The sequence below is a fragment of the Calidris pugnax genome, unplaced genomic scaffold, assembly GCF_001431845.1.
Source record: "Calidris pugnax isolate Ruff unplaced genomic scaffold, ASM143184v1 scaffold42, whole genome shotgun sequence".
NCBI classification, from domain to species: domain Eukaryota; kingdom Metazoa; phylum Chordata; class Aves; order Charadriiformes; family Scolopacidae; genus Calidris; species Calidris pugnax.
Window position 1 is genome coordinate 16,295,301 of NW_015090920.1, and position 25,160 is coordinate 16,320,460.

A 25,160-nucleotide genomic window follows, 5' to 3' on the forward strand; every position below is an offset into this window, starting at 1 on the left:
CCAAGATCAGACAATAGCCTAAGATCTTTACTAATAAAGAATGGATAATTTTAAGTGGTTGCATTATACAATGTACGAACAAATGTTCCCCACAGATTTAACTTAATTTTTGTCAATGAACCAAAAAACCTTCCTTGCAAAGTACTTAAAGATACCCAGCAGAACCTGCTATCCCTGGAATTAAAGTAATCAACAGTTCTTGGATAACGTGGGCAGGAAGAAGGGGGGGGGAAGGAAAATTTTCTCACATTTTGGCCATTCCCTCCAAACACCATTTTTATATGAAGAGAAAATAGCTGATGTATCCTATAGTATATAGGGAGTAAAATGAATTCAGTAAACACACAGAGTGCAGGAAGGGATGCAGTGAGAGCCAGAGCAGCAGGACACCCTGCAGCCTGGAGATGCTGCGGAAGAGTAGAAAAGGGCTTTTACTGGTACCTGCTGGAACTGAGGCTGGGCAGAAGAGGCAGAGCACAGCTTTTCTCTCTGCCTGGAGCTGATAAACACCAGATGTGTTTCTGAACAGTCACTCAGACCAATGAAACTAATTACTTCATTTTCACATGTATAGCTTACACTTCAAATAATTTGCTCTATTTTAAACATATCCCAGTCTATAGATGTGGTTATTGGGCCTCATCATCAGATGGGGTTTTCAGACAGCCCACGCTAAGTCAGGAGCGGGAGGGATGAGGAGCAGAACAAAGGCAGGAGAGCGTCAGGAGTGAAGGGAACATGCCCAGCACGCTCGCAGTTAAGCTTCTTCCTTAATTCCTTCTGCCTGCACATTAACTACCTCATTGTGCCAGTGAAAGATGTTTTCAAGATAACCTATGGATTATATTAATGAAAATGCACACACTTTTTCCTCATAGAAACTGTGCTGAATAAATATTTATTAAATGAAAAGTATGTCCATCAAAGTCCAGCTTTTTTGCTACTACCTAAATACTATGGAAAAAATATAAGCTGATTCAGAACCTATGGGGAATATTTATTTATTTATTTTTAAAATCAGGAAGAAAACTTGCTCTAATTTCAGAAATAGGAAACAAAAAAAATCCCACATGTCACTGCAACTTTTTTTTTTCCCATCTGTTTACTGCTCTAATGCTGTTCGATAGCTTAGTAAATAAACAGCATCAGTTTACCTTTAAAAAGAACCAAACAAGTAGGCTGCATATTAAAATACATGCAATATGTAATGAGCAAGCAGGCAAATCTATTCCATATAACAGTATACACAACGTAATCCAAGAGGATTATTTACCACTCCGCAGTTACCGAACTGTAATTCCACTTCCCCTCATCTCCCCTCCATTTTTAGCTTGTGCTACATACAAATAGAGACAAGTTTGTCCAAGGACGACAGCTTCCCTGATGCTGCTGTCTGCAGGAAAAATAAGCTTTGAATAATTTCACTTTCTTTTTCTGTTCCGAAATCTATTCCTCCCTCTGCTGTGTTGCAGGAGCACGGCATACCAACTGACATGGGGTACGCAGTGGCTCCGCACCACTCCGGGGTCTACCCGGTTCACATCCAGCTCTACGAGGCCTGGAAGAAGGTCTGGCACATCCGAGTGACCAGCACAGAAGAATATCCACACCTGAAACCTGCACGGTACAGACGGGGCTTCATCCACAATGGCATCATGGTACACTGCATTTCCATGCTTCATAGCAATTGTACTTTAGGTCACTCAAAAATATGCTATTTTTACCAGATACTTTGAGTTTTACAGCAATCATTAAAATTCTTTGTGATCGAGGATTTGTAAGGATGCCAAATTAGTGCATTTGTTATGCAGCCAGCTTTTTTTTTTTAAAAAACAAAAAAGTCACACAAACTCAGGCAACTGCAAATATAATCCCCAGAAACTAAATGTACTTGTAGTACCATCGACTATGAACCGAGTTATAAATGAATACTTTGAAATTCATTAAACTGCCTAAGACCTATGTTTCAAGCTCTGGTTCATCTTTATGCATGAAAGGATTAGAAATCCACCACCTGGGAAGGTGAGCAGGTATAAGTAATCTTCTTCAGCAAGTATGACACTGTCTGAGGCCCAGGTCTCCTCCCAAACTTTGCTTCTGAAACTCCCAGAGCCCAAGGCCAGACACTTGCCCGACTTCCCCACCATGCATTTATACAAGAGGAAAGAAGGTTCCTCACACACACACTTCAACTATGTGAAGGGCAGGAAAATGTATAAAATTATTTGACCTGTCTTACCAGCTGCAAACCCACAGACAGGTGAAACACTAAAGCTGAAGACGCATAAGTGAAGTTAGACATATTTCAAGGCAGCTCCCAGGATGCTTTAAAGTCCCGGCTGTCTTGAATACTGCCATGCATGTAAAGTCAAAATTGTGATCCTCTAAAGACAACAAAAGGAACATCTTAATCAAAACCAAGAAGTTACTGCACAGAGTTCAATTACTACTGGAATAGAGTCAATTTCAGCTGTGCGTTTACACAAATATTAAAATGCTCTGCTGAGTGTAGGTTTTATTTGTTGTTCTAACCGAGCAGAAAAGCAAAAAAACTGACTAGAGGGAAAGAAAAGGCCTTCCCCAGGTGAATTATGTCTCTGCGTGGATTAGGCAATACCTATACTCCCTGACAGTTGTTGTCTGTACTCTACCAGAGCACCTCGCTAATAATGTAACTAAACCAGCCAGTTCTCCAAGATGAGGTTTTTTTCCCCACACCTGCAATGGCTGGTTTCTGACACACAACCTCTTGATTTGTGACGGGACGGGGACCTGACCTCGATTGGTTTCATGAAAGCATCCCACTGGGCCCAGACACATTTTGCAACCAGGAAGGAGGGGCCTAGTACGGTTTTCAGGACCGAGGAAAGTATTAAACAACAAGTATTTTGCAGCCTGCAGCCTTGAATACAAATTCAGTGTCTCGAGAACAGTAAGATTAATTGCCTGAGATAGCAGAGATGGCCAGGAAGCACTACTTATCTGCTAATAAACTCACCTTGCTAAGGGAAGAGAGGTTTGGCTTTTTGTTTTCCTCCTCTTCCAAATGCCAGGAAACAAGCACTTATTATGAGTGTCTGAGCTGAACAGAGCGTTCCTCAGGAAAGCTCAGCCCATGTGTGTCGCAGCTTTTCAGAGCTGAAGATCTCCACAGCTGCCGGACGACACTTGCTTACCACAAGAGCACAGAGGGCAGAAAGGATCCCATGAATAAACATGCCAGAGCAGAGAGGCAGAAAGGGTTGCTGTTTTACTTCTTCGAGTTGCTGGTGGGATTCAGGTGGCTGTGCCAGGATAAGTTTGCAGAAAGAAGTCAATGTCACAACAGTGCTGTTATTTTGTTCTCAGGTGCTCCCTCGACAGACCTGTGGCCTTTTCACCCATACTATTTTTTACAAGGAATATCCTGGGGGTCCTCAGGAGCTGGACAAAAGTATCCGAGGAGGTGAACTTTTCCTCACCATTCTCCTGAATCCCGTAGGTACCTCCTTTTGCTATTTTTTGGACAACGGGGAGGAAGGAGGGAGGAAGGGAGGGATGAATTAGTTTTCTTTGATCTTGTCTGGGAGATGAAAATCAAGACCATTGCTCAGAGGTAAAAAGCAGTTTAAGAGGAAAGAAGCAAAGTGTCTTCTGCTTATTTCTAACTACAACTCTATGCATCGTGTTACTGGAAAATGCATTAATTTCAGGCCCATACTGTTTCCCAACCTGAAGCCAGGTCCCTGTGAGAGAAGAGTGCACTGACTTGTCTAGCTGAGACTGAAAGAAACCAGTGAGGGTAGAGAAAAAACTGTGTGATCTTATCGCGCTTTTCCTTTATTCCATTAGCTTGTGTCCTCAGGCACGCCTGATATAGCTCGATGGAAACCCCAGGGCTCAGGTGCAATATCATTACCCCACCACTGGTTCTCAAAAAAAGGTTTTGTGCAGCTAAAGAATACCCCAAGCAGTACACAGCTTTCTAACAAACATTTTTGCTTTGCTCAGTGCAACATTCCTTTTTCTCCGCCAACGTTACGTCAACCATAAACTATGTATAAGTACATATGTGTGCACATACAAACAACCTACATATGTATAAGCATACACATATATAAGGTTTAATCAAAAGTGCCACACACTTTAAGGATTATTTGCAGAGCTATTATGCAATTTTGTCTCTTGCCTCATAAAGCAGTCTGAACTCTGCTATACTAATATACACCTCCAACAGCATGATGTAGGTGGGTGCATAGGTGAAATTGGGCTTACCAAGGATCAAGTAGGAAAGCTACCTGTCTGCAAAAGCTATATTTTTAAGTCACAGTTCTCTTACCTGTGAAGAACAGTCTGATGCCATTTAAGACAGCAGCCTAGAGGTAGGAGGAGGAAGGACAACAACAAAAATCCCACATATCAATTATTTTTTTATGGTTGTCCTCCCTTCTTCCTGTTCCACCAAAACAAACTATACCACTCAGAAGATAAATGTCTTGCGTCTTGCCGGGTGGCCTAATTTTCAGTAAGTTGAAATTGCAGTACTCATTGACTTCTCTGCAGAGTTAAAGAAACTTCAAGTGGCACTAACTCTCAAATCCAGGTCATTTATTTAGAGACCTAAATATAGATTTTGGTGTTATATAATTAGGTGAATATTTTGGCTGGGGAACTAAGGTGGCATCTGAGTCAAAAACTCAGTGGGTTTAAAGAAACAGGACATGTATTAGGAATTTTTCTCTACCATACATGTGACAGCTAATTTGAGAATAAAAAGCCATCCCTGTTCTTTATCCTGTCCCTCCATTGCCTGCAGTTCTCTCAGGCTGGCTTTTTTCCCCATAGTTTCCTTAAGTGTAACTTGGCTTATCACTGTCTTGGGATGCTGCTGGAATTTACCCTTAGCTTTACCGTACTTTGATCAATACCTGTGCATCTTTCACTTATCTCAAGATCTCCTCAGACTTAGACAATGCAGCAGTCTGCAGCAGAGTATGTTCTTACTCCACAAGAGATGCTCAGAATAGTCCCAATTTCTCAGTCAATCATCATCTCCCTATTCCCTAAATTTCATATTTTTCTTTCTTCCTGACAACAAATGAGCAAGAAGACACAAGCTCACAGTTGCCTATTAGAAATTTCAGCCTTTGGATGTTTTAAACAAACATGTCAAAGCATTCTTGTCAAAGACAGGCTGTGGACACAGGGAAGGGTAGCTCTTCAATTACTCTAAAAATTATTTTAAAGGCTATTGTTGAACTCTGAATGAAATCAGATAGGCCTATGCCACCATTTATTACACTCTCCAGAATTCATCGGCCTGGGCTCTCCAGGCAGCTCCCAAGCAGGAACAACCTCAGGGGTGCTGGAGCATCTTCCTTCTGGGAGCTTCAACGCCCTCAGCTGCTCATACCAGTCCCACAGGAGGTTTACCCCAGATGGGTCCAATTGCTTCCCCCAGGAAAGGACCAAATCCCTACCTAGACAGGTCCTACAGCATAGATGACTGCTCTTCATGCTCCATTGAGCATGACAAAAAGAATATTGAGAGAAGCAGTTCTACTGTCTGCCTTTTAGGTTTCAGGAGTGATGCAGCAGAAACAGAACCTTTCCTAGGAAGGCACTATGTAATGGCAGGCAAAGCATTCAAGATTTAATCATAGAATGGTTAGAGTTGGAAGGGACCTTAAAGATCATCTAGCTTCAACCCAGCCGTGATGGACAGAGATACCTCCCACTAGACCAGGTTACTCAAAGTCACATCAAACCTGGCCTGATCAGGTATCTGTGATGTTCATTACAGAGCTAGAAGACTATCTTCCACAGAAGAGGAGGGAGAGGGGAAGATTTTCTTTAGTACATGAAGTCATTGTTTTGGTCAAGCTACACTCCAGTAACAAGACTGCAATATATATTATTGGATGGTATTTGAAAAAAACAGCATTTCTACACTGTTAATGTTTGATTCCCCCCTCCCACTTCTATGATTTTTTTTGTCTTTACCTCATCAAAACTGATATTTTACTGAGCTAAGCGACACAAGTGAAATACTGACATGCACTTCCCTCACTCTGAGTTAAGTATGAATCTGTTCCAATATAAGTGCTTATTCAGACAGGAAGAAATATAATTTAATCATGTATGAGCTGAAGTAAGATATATGGCAAAACACCACCATCATTCAAGTCAGGTTGGTACATTACTCTATGAAATATGCACTGACTGACAACAGTAAAAGCAAAATCTAGCCTTATCTCAGAATAAAACTGGTGTGAGTAGGATATAAAATCATCTATGGTCATACACCCTTCTTTTTTTAGATACCAAGTTTGGACAACACACAAACGAACAAATGGAAAGACCTTACTTTTATTCAGTGTAAAAGAAGGCGTAGTGTTTTGGTGGTTGACTTGAAAAAGTTTACAGATTAGTATATAAAAATCAATGGTATGTTGTTAACAGGATCAGCAGAGTGCCTATTCCACTGGTCAATGGCAAATTCAGTTGAATTTGAATAATGTTACCAGCATTAGCACAAGTTATGTGCCTACAGCAAGAGGAAAGTGGAACCTCTTCTGGAGGGTGAAGATAGAATAAAACTATTTCTGCTTGTAGAAAGAGAATGTATGCATGTGCACTCTCACAGCACTAGCAGGCTACCATGACAACTGAAGTTACATACAAATTATGTGTGTTATTACCATAAAAGATCATATTCCAGAATCCACGATTGGGTTAGAAATCTCCTCATACAGCCAGTTATCTGCCCTGTGGTGCACAGTGTTGTTTACTAGCCCCACCTCGTTCAAAAAGCACAGGGGAAAGAAGGGAAAAAAAAAAACAAAACAAACAAACAAACAAAGAAAAAAGGAATATCTGGTTTCACAGAGCCCTTTCTACAACTACAGCAGATGATCACTTTGTTATCATTTTATGAGGTGCCTTCTTGATCATCAAGTAGGCTAGAAGTTAGAAGAGGGTTTCTGAGCAAGTTTGTTTGTGATTGTTGCCTGTCTGTCTCATTTCTGGGTTTGGGTTGGTTTTTTTGTTCCCTTTGCCAATCTTTACATTGCTATGTTTCTTTACATGATCCTACCAATAGTTGGGCAACAATTCAAAGTCAAACGTGATGCAACAACATTTTAGCTTTAGATGCTTGGAAATCTATATGCTTTCCCTAAAAAAAACAAATAAACCCATAAATAATTGCTAATATACTTTTTTAAACAAAAAATAAAGTGTGTTGTGCAGTTCAACGACATCTTCCCAAAGTAGCTATGGTAAGGGCTGGTCTCCCACATATTGCATAAGTGTCTCTTTGCTCCTGGCTTCTCTTTTGGAGGCAGCTACCTGGTTTTCCCCAAATTAAAATAGGGAACCTGAGTTTTGAGAATGGTTCAATTTAGGGACTGTTCCCAAAAGTCAGTCCAGGCAAGGCTGCATTGGCTTTGACTCTCTGCAGGCCTCCAACACCATTCCCAGGAGGCTTTCAGTCCTCACATCTTCCCACTATTTCGCACTATGTCCTTGAGTGTGCAACACCCATTACCGGTCTCATGCATAAAAACATCCTTCTAAAGCAACAGTATAGTTCTTGCACTATTTCAGACTCTTAAAAACAGATGTACAAAATAATTGTTATATTTTTGAGCTATATGTGCAGAAACGCTATCTGGTGGGAGCCATGTAGGCATCAGCTTACTCCATGAGTAGATATAGAGGAGCATCACACTCCACATCTCACACCCTCATCTACAAACAAAGCATTGCTACTGTTAAGAAATCTCCTAATACCACATGGAAATGACCAAAGACATTGGAACAATAAAGCAAAAAAAACCCAAACCAAACAAACAAACAAACCACAAAACAAAACCAATAAAACCACCAAACGTCACCTTTTCTCACTTTCAGTTTGCCTTGTTGAAGAGACACATGGGTGAATCTCTAGATTATTACGCAGTAGACTAACACCACCAGCCGAAAAAGTGCAAAGAGGTGCTGCATAGTTTGGCTCCTCTTTCGCTTCACCATCCATCACCAGCTACCTTGCTTGATTTACCAATTTCTTTGATCTTACGAGTCCAACAGTTGCCCCTTTACACCAACCAGTACCATATCTATTCAATAGTCAGGGAGGACACGAGTACAGCTGAGAACAGTTCCGTTCATGTCCACAGTTATTTTGAGGCAAGTAAAAAGCCATACATTACTCTCCAGTAAATTAAAGTATTACAGGTTTCCCACAAACACAGACTTCAGGTTGGTCTTTCAGACTGTTTCAAATTTTACAAATAATCACAGTGCCTTGATTAAAATCAGTACAGCACCACCTTTTGCTGTGGATTACAGCTATTTAGCTGTCTAAACCAAAATAAAAGTCAGCTATTTCTGGCCTTCTAACTTTGGATGTCAGTGAGAAGAAACAGAAACCTGAAAGTCTGTAAATAAGCAGTGACACAAGCTGTTCTGATTCTGATGAGACACAGATGAACAATAAGTGGGTGAATAAACTTTAGCATGAATAGCAGCCGAGGCACAACTGAACCAAAGTCAACATCAACACCAACTTCTAGGACTTCTGCCTGCTTTTCAACCCTATAACCATGGATCTAATGTTTTCCCTGCATTTGCATCTATACATTGAACAGGTCAATTGCATTGAACTGAAACAGCCCCCAGAAGAGTTAAAACAATGGTTCTTCTTATTGCATGGGCATGGCATCTGCACTATGAACCTGCTTGCTTAGGAAAATGCCTCACTTGGATGATGCAGACCAGGGTCTCCAGGCACAAAGCAGTAACTTGATTTGTAGCTGTGTTTTTAATAGGATTTCAGCAGTGACAATGGGTTGTAAAAGCACAGGGAAGTTCCTGTTTATGTAGGCTGTTATGCCATACATTTATAATCTTTTATCCCATCCCCCCAAACAAGGGCAAGTAGGAACACAATTTAAATAATCAAGCTTTGATTAACCATTTTTTTTCAATTAGTTTGATTACTGAAGCACATTTCAAGAATATTATATGTGGGGAAGCAAATTTACTAAATCGTTATAATGTATCAAATAGGAAGAATTTGTTTACAACTAATTTAGGGTCAGACCACAACTCTCAATAATAATGGCAAGCAGTATCATTGACATTGATTACATTCACTGCAACACTATTTCTTCTGTGAGTATATATTCCATGTACTTCACATGTGAGAAGTTCCCAAAGGGGCCCTGGTAAGGAGCAGGTGGGATATAATGAAGTTTTTGCATGAGGTAAGGAACCTGCAAGTAAAACTTGAGTAAGGAAAGAACTTAACATGTTAGCCTTCCCTAACTTTAGAACACCCACCAACAAAGGCTACTGACAAATTACCTTTTATCCCCTGCTGAGCCTTTGACAAGCAAGTGGTTTACAGAAACCCTAATCTATTACTTAGGTTTGGAGTTAGCAATTTCAGCAAATATATTTTAAATAAATATTAAGCTCATATCCCAAAAAAGTTTGCACTTCCATGAAGCAATACCACCTGGATGGTTAAATCAGAAAAATGCCCAAGTGACATCGCATTGGAATAAAGAGTTTGCAGAGAGATTGTCGAGGGGATCTTCCAGTGGATTTTTTGCTTTTGTTGTTAAAATGGCTTCTACTGAATACTCTATGGCTCAGAGAGATATTTTTGCTTTCTAATTTATGAATGCTAAAGATGAGTCATGTCTGGCAGAGATGATTTAATAGTATGCAGAGGAGGGATAAATTCCACCAAGACCGACAGAAATCAGACCAACTTTGCTTTGAGTTTTAATGAGAGTTACAAGAATCCCAGACAGACCTTTCCAGGATCTAGCTAAAGCAGAAGGCTGCTCAACTCTAGAGTTTGGGGTTATTCTTTGCATAAACACTTCAAAGCAAAGCTCATTAAAGTTAGTGGAAAAAGTCTCAGCGAACAGACTGGGTTTGAAATAAACCTAAATAAGTGCAACTCTTTCAGAGAGGAGTTGGACTGATACCTTTTGAAGGGTTTTGTTCATTTGGAGGCTTAGAACAGTAACAAGGACCTTCAGATGCATTTACAAATAAGAAATACACATACAGTTTAGGACAGAAAATGAGACATTACTGTGGGTGTTGGAGTGTTACTTTACTATTTGATACGAGAAAAGCAATGAAACATTCGACCAAAATATGTTTTTCCTCCCTTCCTAGACCAAAACTAGATGTTCAATCAGTGTTATGTTGTTACTGTCATGGATGTTATTTACTTTGTGGTTTGACAAACAAATCACAAGTTAGTTATTCACTAAATCCTAATTATGACAGAACTCCTAAAGGTCATAGCATCAACACTTTTATGTCAGTGGTGAAAACAAAGCAGCAAAACTACCACAATCAGTAAAAATACGCAAGGGAAGGGGGGGGGAAGAGATACATTAAAATTTCTATCAATCCAAAATTTTTATAAAGTTTTACAAAACTGCTTTTGTGCATAATCTAATTTTGATAGTAAAACAAAACATTTTGCAAGACTAGGATTCTTACCACTGTACTGTGACAGCACATGTCTGTATTAATTGTAGTTATATCTTAAAACAAGAGAGTACATTATTACTCAAGAAATTACAGAGCTATGCAAGACATATATTCAAAGCCAGGGATTTAATACCAAAGAGCATCAGACAAGAATAACATGCCCTTACTCTGAATATAACACTAGCCAGCTATGTAAACATGACAGAAAATTTTCTGGCTCTGGCCAGCATTCTAGCAACCCGATCCCTTGTGAAAAAATATTTAGGTTTTCTGCAGGTGTAGAGCATTCCACCACTTCAACAGAAAAAAAGTCAACTTAAGACTCTTTAAAATGTGTTTACTTTTAAAAATATTTCAAACAGCATCATTTCCTTTTCTCTCTTCCTAAACCTTGCCAGCTCTTTATAACCTTTTTGCAGTGCTTTGAGGTGCTTTCAAAGATATTTTATTTTTTTTAAATTGCTTCATTTGGTTATATAACTACAAAAAAATTTATGGCATTTCAAGGAACTCAACATTTCAGTCATTTCCAGCATTTTTTTATTCTACTTCTCATTATTTACATAGCTTAACTGCCCTTTAGAATAACTTTATCTGTTCCCAGAATATATTTGCAAATCCCCCCTTCCTCTTTGTTCACTTCACCAGTGCTCTGCCATATTCCTTTCCTTTGCCCTTTTTTATTTTTTAAATACCTTCCCATCAAATGTTAACCAACTTTACATGCACTTCTGTCTTTGACATACTCAGCAGAGAAAGACAACTGGCATCAAAATCAACCTGCATTAAGGTACGTTATTTTTTTCTGAAAGAGAGCTTTGGTATGAAAGCTGTGATGTGCTCATCAAAGCAACATATTTTCTAAGGGAAACTCACTGTCACATCAACTGCTCTCATGAACAAACATGGAGCAAGAGGCAGAGCGAGCAAATGGGAGGAATAGAACAAATCCCTTGGTCTGCCTCAAAATGTAAACCATGAAAATTTATAATTAACAAAACATTCATAACATACAGTTCCCAAAGTGAAATACTTGCAGCAGCAAAAAGCAGGTTTCTCATACGAGAAGTTAGGGAACTCCATTGGAGTTTAAATTTGAGAACAATTTTCCACATCCAAATGTCAGGCTCAAAACTAAGTGGGTTCAGTCCCTCTTCTCTGACCATTGCCCTTCATTCAGCCTCCTGAGAAATGCTCTGACGTATTTAAAGCATGCTTTTACAAATTGTTCTATATATCACATCTGCAGCATCCACAAGGTCTTCCAGTATCTATTTTCTAGCTCGTCTCCTTTACTCCCCTGCTTCACAGACGATAAAGAACAGTCATAAACGTTTAACAGCCAAGATAAGCTATTAAATACAGCTCTAAATATTATCACCCCTACAAACAAGAGAGAGTAATTCCTCCCAAAAAAAAAATCTCTTCAAACCAGAGAGCTTTTTATTAAGCCAGCAAGTGACAGCACAAAAGGCACCTCAGCCAAACACTAAGGAAAAATAAGTGCACCAGGCTTGGGAAAAGAACCAGCAAGACCCACTTGCTTAGTTGAGTAGTCAGTTAATTAGCTTTACTTGCCAGTATGATGCATTTTTTTCTCATTATCTGTTCACCTTGAAAAGCTAATGGATAGCCCTTAACATCTCCACCCCCTTCCCATTTTCTGTTCTGCTCCTCTAGCCCTGTTTTGGGTCTGCAGCCACCAAGCCCTTCAGAGGAGGCAGTGTCAAGTTAACCCTGAAACCAAAGTAGTTGTAGACCTTGCTGTGTATGCAAGAGCAGTTTCTTGCCAAGTGTGACCCAATCTTTGGCCACATTCAAACAGTGAAAGAGCTTGCAGAAAATTAAACCTAATACAAGACCCCCACCATTTCAATACATTCCCTCCTCTATCCTGGTCACAGCTGAATTAAGGTTTTCCGTAGTCTGAACCAAGAAGGTCAGATATCCCTAGAGATGTGGTTAAATTAAGATCTCTAGCAAGGATCAGATTGTTACTTGTATCCTATGCCTAAATTCATGACATGCTTCTCTTCTCCTATTCTTCCTTCCTTTTCCTTCTTGTTACACACATGAACTTGGCTGGACTAACTCGTCCTTTCCCCTTCTCATGGGGTGTTTTAATTCAGTCTCCCACTGTCTCCTTTTCATAGTCCCACCATAAAGAACTTGCACAGACCATTCCTGCATTTTATTTATATATGTAAACCTCTTTACTCTAGATTTATACCTGCATCACCACATAGTATCTAGAGACACATGCATACCCTGCACAAAATATGTTTTTTCCACAAAGCTAACAAAATAAGACATGTTTGCAACTGACAGATCAAGTCATTTTTAAAGTTGAAAAAAGAAAAGTAGCAGAAAAAGGGAAAAGTTAAGCACTTCTTTAAACTCCTCTTCCTACTTCAATCCAACATCCCTAAGAAGCTTTCATCTGAAATGAAATGTGGCATACGAATTTCAGGAAGATTAGCTTCTTTTGTGGGAATTTGGTTGTTGAGAGTGAAATCAGACTTCTGATTGAAAGGTAACTTAGAACGCAACTCCGGAGCAGCTACAGACAGTCCATAATAAGGTACATTATTATTCTAACTTTGAACAAGGCTTGATCACACTTGCAGAGATAGGCATATTCTTTGTAAGTGTCATGGGACACTTAATTTTGAAGGCCACTTACATGTCTTTACGTTTTTAAACTCTCACCGTAACTAAAGGGTTATTGTTCATTTCCAGCCTGTTAGATCTAGATTCTGCATGTCCCGCATGTGCCATACTTTGAACATTTTGTTCTTCTTTCCTGCTCTCACTCATCACAAAAACAGATGAGAATCACACATTATTGCTTCAGAATATGAAAAGTAAATGCAGAGAGGGGTTAATTTATACCTTCCACAAGAGATTTGGGAGTGTTATTATGAAACATCTTGAGCGTTAATAATATTTTTCTTTTTATTTGCTTTGTTTCTCTGAGCATAGCTGTAGAAAGAATAAAAAATAACCTTGGGCATTATAGGAAATACACTGCAATCCAGAAGTAATTCATAATGCAGTTCTACTAAGGGCCCTGTGAACAGACCATCTCAGCATATTTCAGGAACAGGAAAATCAAGCAAGCAACCTCCCTGCTAGAAAAATGTCAATACTTGTTGAGCCATAATTAGCAGGCTACTGCCTGTAGAGACAGGCTTGTCCCTCTCCAACACGAGAAGATGGGTATGTTCATTCTACCAAATTAAAAGGGGGGGTTGTTATTAGCCAGCTATGTCAGAATTCGTCTTAATACTCACAAACATACCAAGTCAAATGAAAAAAGAGGGTGAGTTGGCCCTTATTCTTCTTTCTACAGGGGCCCATTAACCTGCCAGGAGAATGTAAAGAGCCATTTTTCTACATGTAAGTGAACGTTACAGTGAAGCACAAGAGAGTGACCAGATGCTCATCCCTGTAGAGAGAACCACAGGGGTTGGCATCCCAGGGACATCCAGCCAGAGCTGCTGGGGCAGGCAGCATAACTGCAGGACATAGTCATTATCTTCTGCCTGAGGAAGAGGGTAGTATTTTGTCTTTATTCAGAAAAATACTTACATCCCACACACACCAGGCATCGTAAACACTTCTGTTTTCTTCCTGCCACGGCACATATTAGGGTTCAACAGAACCAATATACATTTTTTTTGAAAGACAGTACACTACAAAAGTGCCTGTATCTACAGCACAATCACACCTTCCCCTAAAGATATTTCTTTTTGCAACTAGAAGACCTGTAAGCACTGATAACATGATAGAAATATTTTAACACAAACATAGAAGTCAAAGCCACTTTTATCTTCCAACTTGAGGTGTATGATTAAATCCACTCGAACCTTGCTTAGGCTTTTTCTCCTTTGTAAATCATTCTTTTCTCCTTCATCCCACATGGCTACCCCAGCTGCAAAGAGCTTGTATGGGAAAATATTACTCCATGGAAACTCAAGCCATCAGCAGCATATTTAGAAACAAATTAACTTGAAACTCAAAGCATGAAGAAAATATTTCAATGATAAAACATCTCCTTTCTTTTACGACATTTTCCTCCTTTATAAAAGCTGAAACTCCAACACCATGTGTTTTGGTACTTTATCAGAATTACTTCCCAGCAAGTTAGGTGATGGCAGAAATAGTAATAAATGACTGTGTGTCAACAAGAGGGTTATTGGGTAAAGAGAAAAAGAATCTGTTACCTTCAAGCACACACCATACAATAATTTATTAAACTGTCAGGAGCAAGCCTTTAAGGTAAAAATGAGCTGACTCAGAATTCTCTGATTATTGAAAATGAATCCTTAATAGAAGTAAATGGACAAGAACAAAATTTCCTTGCTGTGTTTGCCATTCAAAATTAATTGGAAAGTGGCTGATTTGAGAATATTATATCCTCTAGTGAACTGAAAATGCTGTATTTTTTTTTCCTCTGAAACCAAGAGTGGAGAATTAAATTAACTCTGAGGTTTGTTTGCTCAGAGTAGGCTACTAAAATGGATTAATTAATCATCATTTATGAATACTATATAACACAGAGCAGTCAGCTCTTCAGAAAACTGCTAGAATAGCAACATGACAGTAGAACAGTTATAAAAACAAATTACAGATTTCCTGCTTCTCCAGTCTATATCAACTTGCCTGGCATTTCTTTCTTCGCAGCCTTAGCAAAAGTATCCTGGTGAAAACTCTTATTCAGCATTTATAAGAGGACTTTAGTTTAGACTGAATGATTTAAGGTTGTCCTACAATTCTGTGTGCAGTGCAGGGTCCTGGGCACTAATTTCCAATGTCAGTATTGCTCTGAGAGACTTTACCCTCCTCTACCTGGAGACTATGAAATGCCACATTAATGATAATAGGCATAATTCATTCCATCATTCAAAACACAGTTAGAACCAGATCTTATTTAAGCACGTCTATGTCAGAGAAATAGTAATTATTATCCAAAAAATAATAATTTTTACCATTATTTGCCATTAGCAGATACATGAGCACGTTTCTTCCAAAGGTCAGCCAGCTCAGAAGGTTATGGTTTAACTCATTGATTGGAAGGGTAAACAGAGAGAAAAATGATTGAAGATCCAGTTAAAAAAATAAAAGCACTATCACTAGGTCAGGCTACTATTGAACTTACGGAAGTCCTGTTGAAGTGAACAGACCAGCTTGCATCTTGGCCCTGTGTATTGAACCATGGTCTGAAATACTGGGATTCCTCTATAGGTATTAATGCTTTAAGGTGGTCAGGTCACCACTCTTGAAGTCCATGTTCACTTCAGGACTAGTTTCTTCCTGCCCAGAAATATTTTCTTCCCTGGAACCTTCCAGAGTAGCCAGGGGACATCTCCAAGCTGTGAGATGACAAAATTTAACCCCAGGTCATCACAGGGAAGATAAATTTGACGGAACATTCCCTGGTGACCCACAGTGTCTATGCAAAGAGACTTGAGTCAAGCACACAGCTTGGCTCAAATGCAACGTTCATAAATATTTATGACCACTGTGATTAGCTGTTTGGCAGCCTGGCCACTGCTGGCTCTCTTGGTTGAATGCTGTCTAGTTTTTTTTACACGGATTCCTGAGTGGCAGAGTCTCCTTCTCTAACCCAGGAATTGAAGCCATGCACATATTACATGAGTAGAGCAAACTCTCTCTTAATTATATCTCATCATATCCTCTGCGGTCCACATAACTAAGGTTTAATGTTGCTTAAAACATAAGCATGGTATTTAGATTTCTTCAAAGTAATGAGAGCACTGTTTATTTCCATTAAAATAAAAGTCAAACAGGAAGACATTTTCTGACTATTTTCCACTCACACAAGTAAGAGGCCCCATAAGATATTTTGGAAATTCTGGAAAAGCAATTAGCTTTGCTGCAGAGATATTTAATCTGTGCTAAAAAGTGATCCCTCCTGGATTATCTGTAATATCTACATGCTACTCAAACATCTCATTATTTAATTAGATATTAGGCATTTATCAACAACCATGCACAAATCTGGCCCTCCCCTAGAAATAAGCAGTGGGAAAACTTGGTGAGGGCAGAAGCAGGAAAGCCTGCTGGCTGGTTGAGGGTCAGGGCTCCAGCCTGAGCACTCAAATATCATCTGTCATCTCCCCATACACGTGCAAAGGCCCCCCACGCATGATGGTGATTCCACCACTTTCCTGGGCACCCTGTTCCAATGCTTGACAATGTTTTCAGTGAAGAAATTTTTCCTAATATCAAATCTAAACCTCTTCTAGTGCAACTTGAGGCAGTTTCCTCTTGTCCTATCACTTGTTATTTGGGAGAAGAGATCTGATCTGACCCGACTCTCGCTACAACCTCCTTTCAGGAAGACGTAGAGAGTGATAAGATCTCCCCTCAGTCTTCTCTCCAGGCTAAACAACCCCAGCTCTCTCAGCTGCTCCTCAAAAGACTTGTTCTCCAGACTCATTACCAGCTTCGTTGCCCTCCCCTAGACCTCAGTGTCGCTCCTGTAGCAGGGGGCCCAAATAATCAGTGCTGTCATTATTTCACTTCCACAGAGCCAAAAGTAAAAATTTCACTTGATCCACACATACAGGGGAGGCACAGTGTATTATTTAGACTAATTTTTGAATTTTTCTATGCTGTGATAAATACAAGACTTGTGATACGGCACTGCCTACGGCACACCATTCAAAGGCACTGCAGAAGACCTTGGACTGGCACTGGGCCCTGGTGGTCATTCACCCATCAGCTCAGGCCAACCCTCCTTCTGTGATGGCAGTACTGTCAGGACAATAGTTGCAACAGTAAGAACAGTAAGGGAGAACTATGATTATTTCAGTGCAGTAATAGAAAAAGCTTCATGATTTTCTGAGCCAGAGCAGGATGTAATTTGGTATCATAAACCAATGCCAAGGAATACTCACATTATTCATTGGCACAAAATAGTTGAAGCTGAACTGATTTTTATCTACAGAGGATTATGACTAAAGAGGTTGACAGCCTTGACCAGTATTTTGTAGTTACTTGATAGAATTAACAAGGAGCAAGCTATATATACACCATCAAGGAAAAGGGTTATTGATGGCTATCTCTTTACACAAACTCCCATGATCATCTTTGAAAACTGAAGACCAAAACCACATGAGACTTCTCAGAGCTATATATTTGATGATACTTTTATTATTCTGTCAGAAATGGTTGCTGTACAAATCTGACTTAAGACAATAGTACCCAAATCCATTTTCACCTGGTTCATTTGTGTATTTTGAAATTGGGTTTATTCTTGAGTCTGAACTAAATAGATTTTTTTTTTTTTAATAGGAAGTTTATAGTCTAAGGAAGTCAGATGGCAACAAAAAAATATTCTTATGTCATGAATTTCCCTTTAAAAAGAAAATATTTGCTAATAACAGGAGGACTGAATTGTTCTAGACTTCTGCAAAGATTTCACGGGGCTCACAGAAATAACTGTTAGCATCACATTTGCAGAGCCTTCACTAAACTTTGGCCACAATTAGATGTACGGCTGATCACTTATACAAGTGTGAAAATGAACAGACATAAAAAAATCCATTCAGTTTTTCCACCCTAATGCAGCTATGCACTGATTGCATAAAGTCATCAACAGTAGCAGTTATTTTTTCACAGGCTCTGAAAGCATGCCCTAATCTTACAAAAAAAAAACCAAAAACACACACTTTTTTTTTTTTAATTGCAGGCTTTAAAAAAAACGAGCAAACTAATGGAGTGGGACATCCTAACTAGCATTCTTCATCTAGGACCTCACTCATTAGAGCTATCAAAGATGTATATAACTTCGGAAACAGTTGCTATGTTTGAATGTGGTCATGATTTAGCTTTTATTTTAGAAGTGAGACTTGGGTAGATGTTAGAAAATAAAAATAAAACTTTATTCTCATAGGGAAAGGAACAATGCACAGGATTTTTCTGTCAATAATAAAGAATTCATTTAATCATACCAACTAAATAATGCAAAAGTAGAAAGTGTTCCTGGGTGAATGAGAAACAATTTTGCTCTTTGAATAGGGAATGTTAGAACAACATAGATACCCTACAGTATTTGTAGAGCAGTCCCAAGGCCATGTACCACCATTGATCGACAGCAGCTTCCCCTCCCATCGCTGGGAGCGCTTTGGGTGGAATACAGACACTGTAATGAATACGGACATGGGAAATAAAGCGCCATTCAATGGTTTTGTTTCCCCTTCAATCAAAGGCAAAAATGCTTCTTTCCAAACACTGCCTTTGTTGCTTTCTTTCAAGATATCGTGTTTGGAAAATATTTGATTATCCTGTCAAGAACACTAAAATATAGAAAGATGTGCAGAGTGGAAATAGAGTAAAAGTAAAGAAGTGTTTTTCAGGCATATAAATGGTATTGCTTCAGTAGCAAGAGGGTCATGAATATGAATAGCACTGAATTCTAGAGAAACAATTTGTCATTATTAAAATTAGTGCTTTGTCAACACAAAAATCTCACTCCCAGCTTCCTTTTTGTGCTGCTGCACAAACAGCTGCATTAAGGGCCCGAGTGTTCTGGGATTCATCATCAGTGAATGGGGCTCTGGCTCATAAGGTACAAGCAAAGTCTGTAATCCATAATAGGAGACTGTCAGGATGTGAAATATATTAAACACTTGAAACTGAAAGAGGTATTTCTGTGGTCAGCCTAGCATAGAGCTACTTGGTATTAGTAAATGGACACTTGACAGTTTTGCATTTCTCAGCCATGACATCCCATTTACACATTCAGAAATACAACATGCTGCCATCTAGATCCAATTATGAGAGTTTGCTCTTGCAGCAACTGTACAGCATTTTTCGGAGCACAATGGAAAGAGACAGAATAGCAAAATTCATTTTTCTGGGAAACATTCATGCAAGAGGGGAGCAGAGAAGAGCCGTAAACATGCTAGCACATTTCTACAAGAACAGGATGCCTGCACCATATATTTCCCAACATGTCTTTGTTTTGCACAAGGTTGAGCTATTCCCTGGTTTATTTTGCATGCATTAATTCCTTCTTGCAAATGTTATGTAAGAGGTGCAGAAGAAAGGGAAAAAGTTGCTAGAGACAGCAAACAACAAGTTCCTCTTAGAGGAGCAGGATTCACAAGCGAGACCTATCTCTGTTCCTGGGCTTTCCATCAATGGGGCAGGGCCAGAAGATGAGCAGGAGGAAAGGATCTAAAAGGGAACTTTGATCCTGTTTCATTGGTGAATGGCTGAGAGGATGAGGTGGAAAACATTTACGCATAAGTTTTGTAATTGATTTTTTTCATTGCAAGTGCTAGATTGATGGGCAGACGGAGTTTCAAAACAGCTGTTATAAATATCAGCCAATATTTGATTCCCAATATTGGATAGCCATCCTTGAGACTGGCCAGGTACACCAGTGAGACTGGGTTGGTCACACTTCAGGTGAAATCTGGAACACTGAGAGTCCTTTTTCCAGGAATCTCTGTTCTAGCATGTAGGCATATGTCATTCTCTAGGAGAAACCAGAAACTTTGTGCTAATTTCATATTTGCTTTACTTCACTAGGATAGACGACAAGGGCATTGGTGGCTATGGAGCATGGGCTTCTGGGAAACACAGAGGAAGCAGCCGTATTTAATATCAGCTCCTGTACAAGTCAACACAACTGCAGATTTCACTCAGGCTGGAGGGATTTACACCAGCTAAGGGTAGGACTTACCCTCAGTCATCCAAAGGCATAGCTTTGAAGTGAAACATCAAACATTCCTGCACTCAAAGGTTCACGTACAGCATAAACTAAATCCTGCAGTAAACAAATGCACACGCACACAAGATAGAGGTTTAAAAGCAAATATGTCTTGGCTTTGGAAGTCCTCTTACCCTTTGAGACCTTCGGGATATTTATATTCCTGTTGGTCATGTGTAGTAAGGAATTTAAGGCTCTGGAAACATATCCAAGTGGCAACAGGATCTTCATAACTATGTGGCTACTGCTAGAATGATGTGGGTCACCCACCCAGTCTGAAAATCCCACTAGAGTCCAACACCTTTTGCAAACTTTTCTTTAAAGCTATGTCCATGATGCAGGATCTGCAGTGGTTTGCAGTTCTCTGGGATGATCCTCCCAAAAAAGACAAATATGATTTCCAGTATTAGAGCAGACCAGCATCCTAGTGCCCTCCAGAGATAGACAGCTAATCTTCATCCAAAACCAAGTTATTTTAGTTAAGATTGTACTTAAGAGAAAATAAACCTCTATATTCTGCATTAATAGGTGCATAGGGCTGTGCATCTGGAGAAAGTTCATTAACACTCAGTACAGAATGCAGTTTTGGGGTACTTCAAGCAGATCTTTCATGGTTTATATTCCAATAAATTTGAAACAAGCCCTTTATTTTTTCTCTACTAGCTAATCTAGATTTCATTTTACGTATATAACACAATCATGCATATGCAAACATTACATATAAAGAATATGCTATGTATCTAAAATTTCTGGATGTACTGATTTTAAAAGGCCTGGGAAACAAGAACCAGCTAGTAAAATGGTGTGGTGGTGCTGTCATCAGTTTACAAACAATCCCATAAGTGTAACCAGTTCAGGTTTGTTAATAAGTCACTAACCAAATACTATGGTTTAGGAGCAGAGGAGCTGGTAAATAGCCAGATGCAGGGTATAGCTTCTGTTGGATTCTGTCAGGTGAAGGAAGTGTAAAATACCCTTTCTTTCCCCCTGCAGACCCAGCCTAATGGAAATAACATGATTTATGAACCAGAATGGCACACTAACTGCACATGTGGTCTGAGAAATTTAGGACCACTGTTCTCTTCCCACCTCTTTCTTTTGAACAGAGAAATTGCACACCATTGTGGACATCTCTGAAATGTTAATACAGAGCAGGCAACAGAAATCAGGAGAAAAAAAGCCCATTACAACAGTAAAGTCAGAAATTACACAGTCTATGGGCCACAGCTCTCCATTCACTCCCATTTAATATAGATCGAAATAAGATGCTCCTAGAAGTCCTGTGTGGGTCACCCTAGGGAGAGGAGATTAATTCTTTGCAAATCACACCATCCCTCTGTGCCTCGGTTTTGTCACCAGCAAAATGTAAGTCTTAGAATTCTCTATTTAGTGCAAGTCTTTGAAAGCAATAGCTAAAAATCTGTAGGTGTTTCTTACAATTAAATGAAGGGTCAAAAATAATTTTAAATAGTGTTTCTGTAATAAAAGGACGCCGGGTGCAGAAAAGCAAAAGGGATTTCAAGAAAAATGTATTACAGGGTATTAGTGGGAGGCAGCGACTGAGTACTGGATCAGAGGGTGGATGGCAGAAAGAGAGAAAAAAGTAAAAGTTTTCCTACCTTCAGTATTCCTTCAGTATTCTTTCCACTTCATGCCTCTCTAATTATGAGTGATCACAGCTACGGGGACGGAGGGAGAGACAAATTGGAAAAGCTAATATGATACTGCATCAGTACAAGCTACAGCATCATTTGAACTCCGCTGTCCTGCAAAGTGTGTGTGTTCTGGCACCAATGTAACACACAACTGACCTCGCTTCCCATGGCATGGTGGCTACAGGTTGTATAGTGACAGCAAGAGATTTTACTCGGTGCCTCTCTGCACATTTGTGCAACACACGTTACTCCTAAGGTTAAACTAACATGAGCAATGCAAGCCAGCCAGAACCCTTTCCCCAGCCTCCAGAATTTGAAACTATTTACTGCCTTTGTGCTGCTCCATTGCGCTGAGCAGTATCCTGCCTCCCTCCCAAAAGAATTATCCCCACCTTGATGAAGTGCTGCCTGCTGGTGAGTCTCAGCCTGCGTGCTGTAGTTTACTTTTGGTCATAGGAAGTATGAAAACGAGACTCTTTCTCTTTTATTCACCAGTTTTGCTTAGAGTACTGTGGGAGGGGACGCTCCTTGGTTTCCACTGGTTTTCTCACTCTTGCCCTCAAAAGCCTTCTTGGGTCCACCAAAACAGCACAGCAAAGCAGTGTGACAGCAGTATGTGTCCCAGCAGCAACATGTCTGTAATATTGCATTTTCTATGTATTGATGCATCAACATGAAAACAAACTTTTGTGTCCACCTATGCTGTAAACACAGGCAGTTAATAACTATCTCCTTTTGCCTCAACTGATGTAGAGGCAAAACCCTGTCAGTTCCTTGCTTTCTATCTCATGTATAATGCATCATATTTGGATTTTTTTTCCATTTCAAAAAATATTGATGGAGCAAAAGAAGTCAAGAGAGATGACCAAGATCTTTTGACTCCATAAATACTGATCAATTAGATCTTTTGGACTGGACTGCAGCCTAATGAAACTCTTACAATAAGCTAATATCCATCTCCTATAAGTACCTTTTTACGTTAAAAAAAATCTCACTCAAATTCAGCTGTAAAAATGGCAAAAAGAGGAAGTAGATTTACTTGCATACTTTATTTGCTACAATAACATTAAATTGCTGCAATAATATTAAATGTCATTGGCAGATCCTCTAGCACTTATCAAAAAAACACTTCAGAGTTGATAGAGATGATATTCTCTATCAACGTTTCCTACAAGTGTTTTCCTTTTCAGCATTTTTAAATGGTTTGCAGAAAGCACGTCACATTTTGAGGAGTTGAACTCTAAACTAGAAAGCTTATGTTTGTGTTGGGGTTTTTGGAGGGGGGAAGGTCATTCTATTGGAAACTCAAAGAAGAAGATTCATTGCTGTGCTTATAAGTTTCTGGGCTATTACATATGGACACACACAAAGACCAGGGCAGTTTTAGTGTTGTCTCCAGTTATGTCAAACACTTTCAGTCACAAAATGCCTAGGCACTAGAATCAACAAAGTCAAGCCAACAGAAAAAAGATCTTGTACAGTTGCCAGTCTTTTGCTTGACAGAGGCTCAGAACAGAATAAAAGCGAAGAATAAATTACCTTTTGTGAAATAAAGTGGGCACAGTGCAAACATACTGCAATAAGGGACACTTTCTCCTAAGCTCCATCCATCTTCACCTTATAGAAGTACTAAAAGCCTTATCAATAATTTAACAAACTAATGGACATGTTTTTAAACGTGGGCTGATGTTTAAAGAAGCACCACGTTGGCAGATCAAGGTGGTGAAAGTGGAAAGCTTGTGGCTTTTTCTTCTGCAGTTAATTTGGAAGTCAGTACAACATGGTATGCTACAGACACAGTATTCTTATCAGCAGCACTTTCTTCTGCTAAAGCTTGAGCCTGGGACTGCAAAACAGCAATGTCTTGAAGGGCAAACTCCATCTTCAGGTGGGAGCAGTGGTTCGTTTCAGAAAGCTATTCACAGTCAGCAGGACTGAGCCACGTGGGTCAGTGATAACAGCCTTCCTGAGACACACCTGGGCATTTTGCAGCAATTGTAGGCATGAAGGTCCTTAGCTTTGGGACTCAGCACTTCCCACTAGTTTAACAGCTGGGGAGCCTGGTTGCTGCCCAGCTAGGACATAATGTCCCCAAAGCTCTCACTCAGGGACCTGGGTGCCAGGACAGCCCTGGTTTTCCAGCCATAGCCTACCTCCAGCATAGACAACACAGAATCATAGAATCATCTAGGTTGGAAAGGGCCTTTCAGACCATCAAGTCCAATCATTAGCCTAACACTGCCAAAACCACCATGACCCTCAGCAACACATCTACCCATCTTTTAAATACCTCCAGGGATGGTGATTCCGCCACTTCCTTGGGCAGCCTTTTCCAACACTTGACAACCCTTTTGGTGCAGAAATTTTTCCTAATATCCATCCTAAACCTCCCCGGTACAACTTGAGGTTGTTTCCTCTTGTCCTATCACTTGTTACTTAGGAGAAGAGACTGCCTCCACATTGCTATAATCTCTTTTCAGGTAGTTGTAAAGAGTGATAAGGTCTCCCCTCAGCCTCCTACATCTTGAAATCTACAGCATATCTAACATATCCTTCAGGCTTTGAAGGACCACAGCCTAAACATTGTCCCTCATGTGCAGGTTGTGCAAGACCTCACTCCAACTATAACCAACTTCCTTTGAGACATGGTGGGGGGTAGGGAGGGAGAAGGAGAGCTCACTGACCTGAACACACACTCAGAGTTCCAGAGACCCAGATTTGCTGCTGCAGCTCTCTAAGGATGAAGGTGCCCACACTACCTCCTCTCCACTGCCTGCACATCACTTTATAAGCTCACACCCAGCCCCCAGCTGTGCTGTCAGGCCTCGTTACTAATCCTCCAGAAAGAGGTCACCTGGATGTAGATATCTATCAGCAAAGCCAGCAATTTACCTGTGAATCAAACTGCTAAACTTCCCACCATCGTATTGCGAAGTTCGCTGTAACCAACATCATACCTCTAATTTTTGACTTCGCCTCCTTGAGGCATGATATCGTTATTGAGAAGTGCACTGCCTGACATGCTGTTCTGTTTAATTGCTGAGGTCACATTAGTTAATTTGTACTTTTTGCGATCTGCTGCATATTATCGATTGTCAGCTTCAGAGATGGTGCTGAAAAAGAAAAAAAATATACACTGTTCAGTTACCACTATGATGTTATTTCTTGATAACAGTGTCGTTAAATTCCACTGTCATTGCACGTCCTATCTTAGGCCAATATACTGAGTAAAACAGCCAAGGAACAAGGATAAT

General features: G+C 39.8%; 1 protein-coding gene across 2 annotated transcripts in view; it reads left to right on the plus strand.

Annotated features, from left to right (window-relative positions):
* The window catches only part of LOC106892695 (bifunctional heparan sulfate N-deacetylase/N-sulfotransferase 4), a 102,904-nt gene that overhangs the window by 57,588 nt on the left and 20,156 nt on the right, over positions 1 to 25,160 (plus strand). For both annotated transcript variants that reach the window (XM_014950086.1, XM_014950085.1), the window contains 2 exons: positions 1,473 to 1,658; positions 3,349 to 3,477. In XM_014950086.1, the coding sequence (XP_014805572.1) occupies positions 1,473 to 1,658; positions 3,349 to 3,477 (315 nt within the window). The remainder of the gene's footprint in view (positions 1 to 1,472; positions 1,659 to 3,348; positions 3,478 to 25,160) is intronic.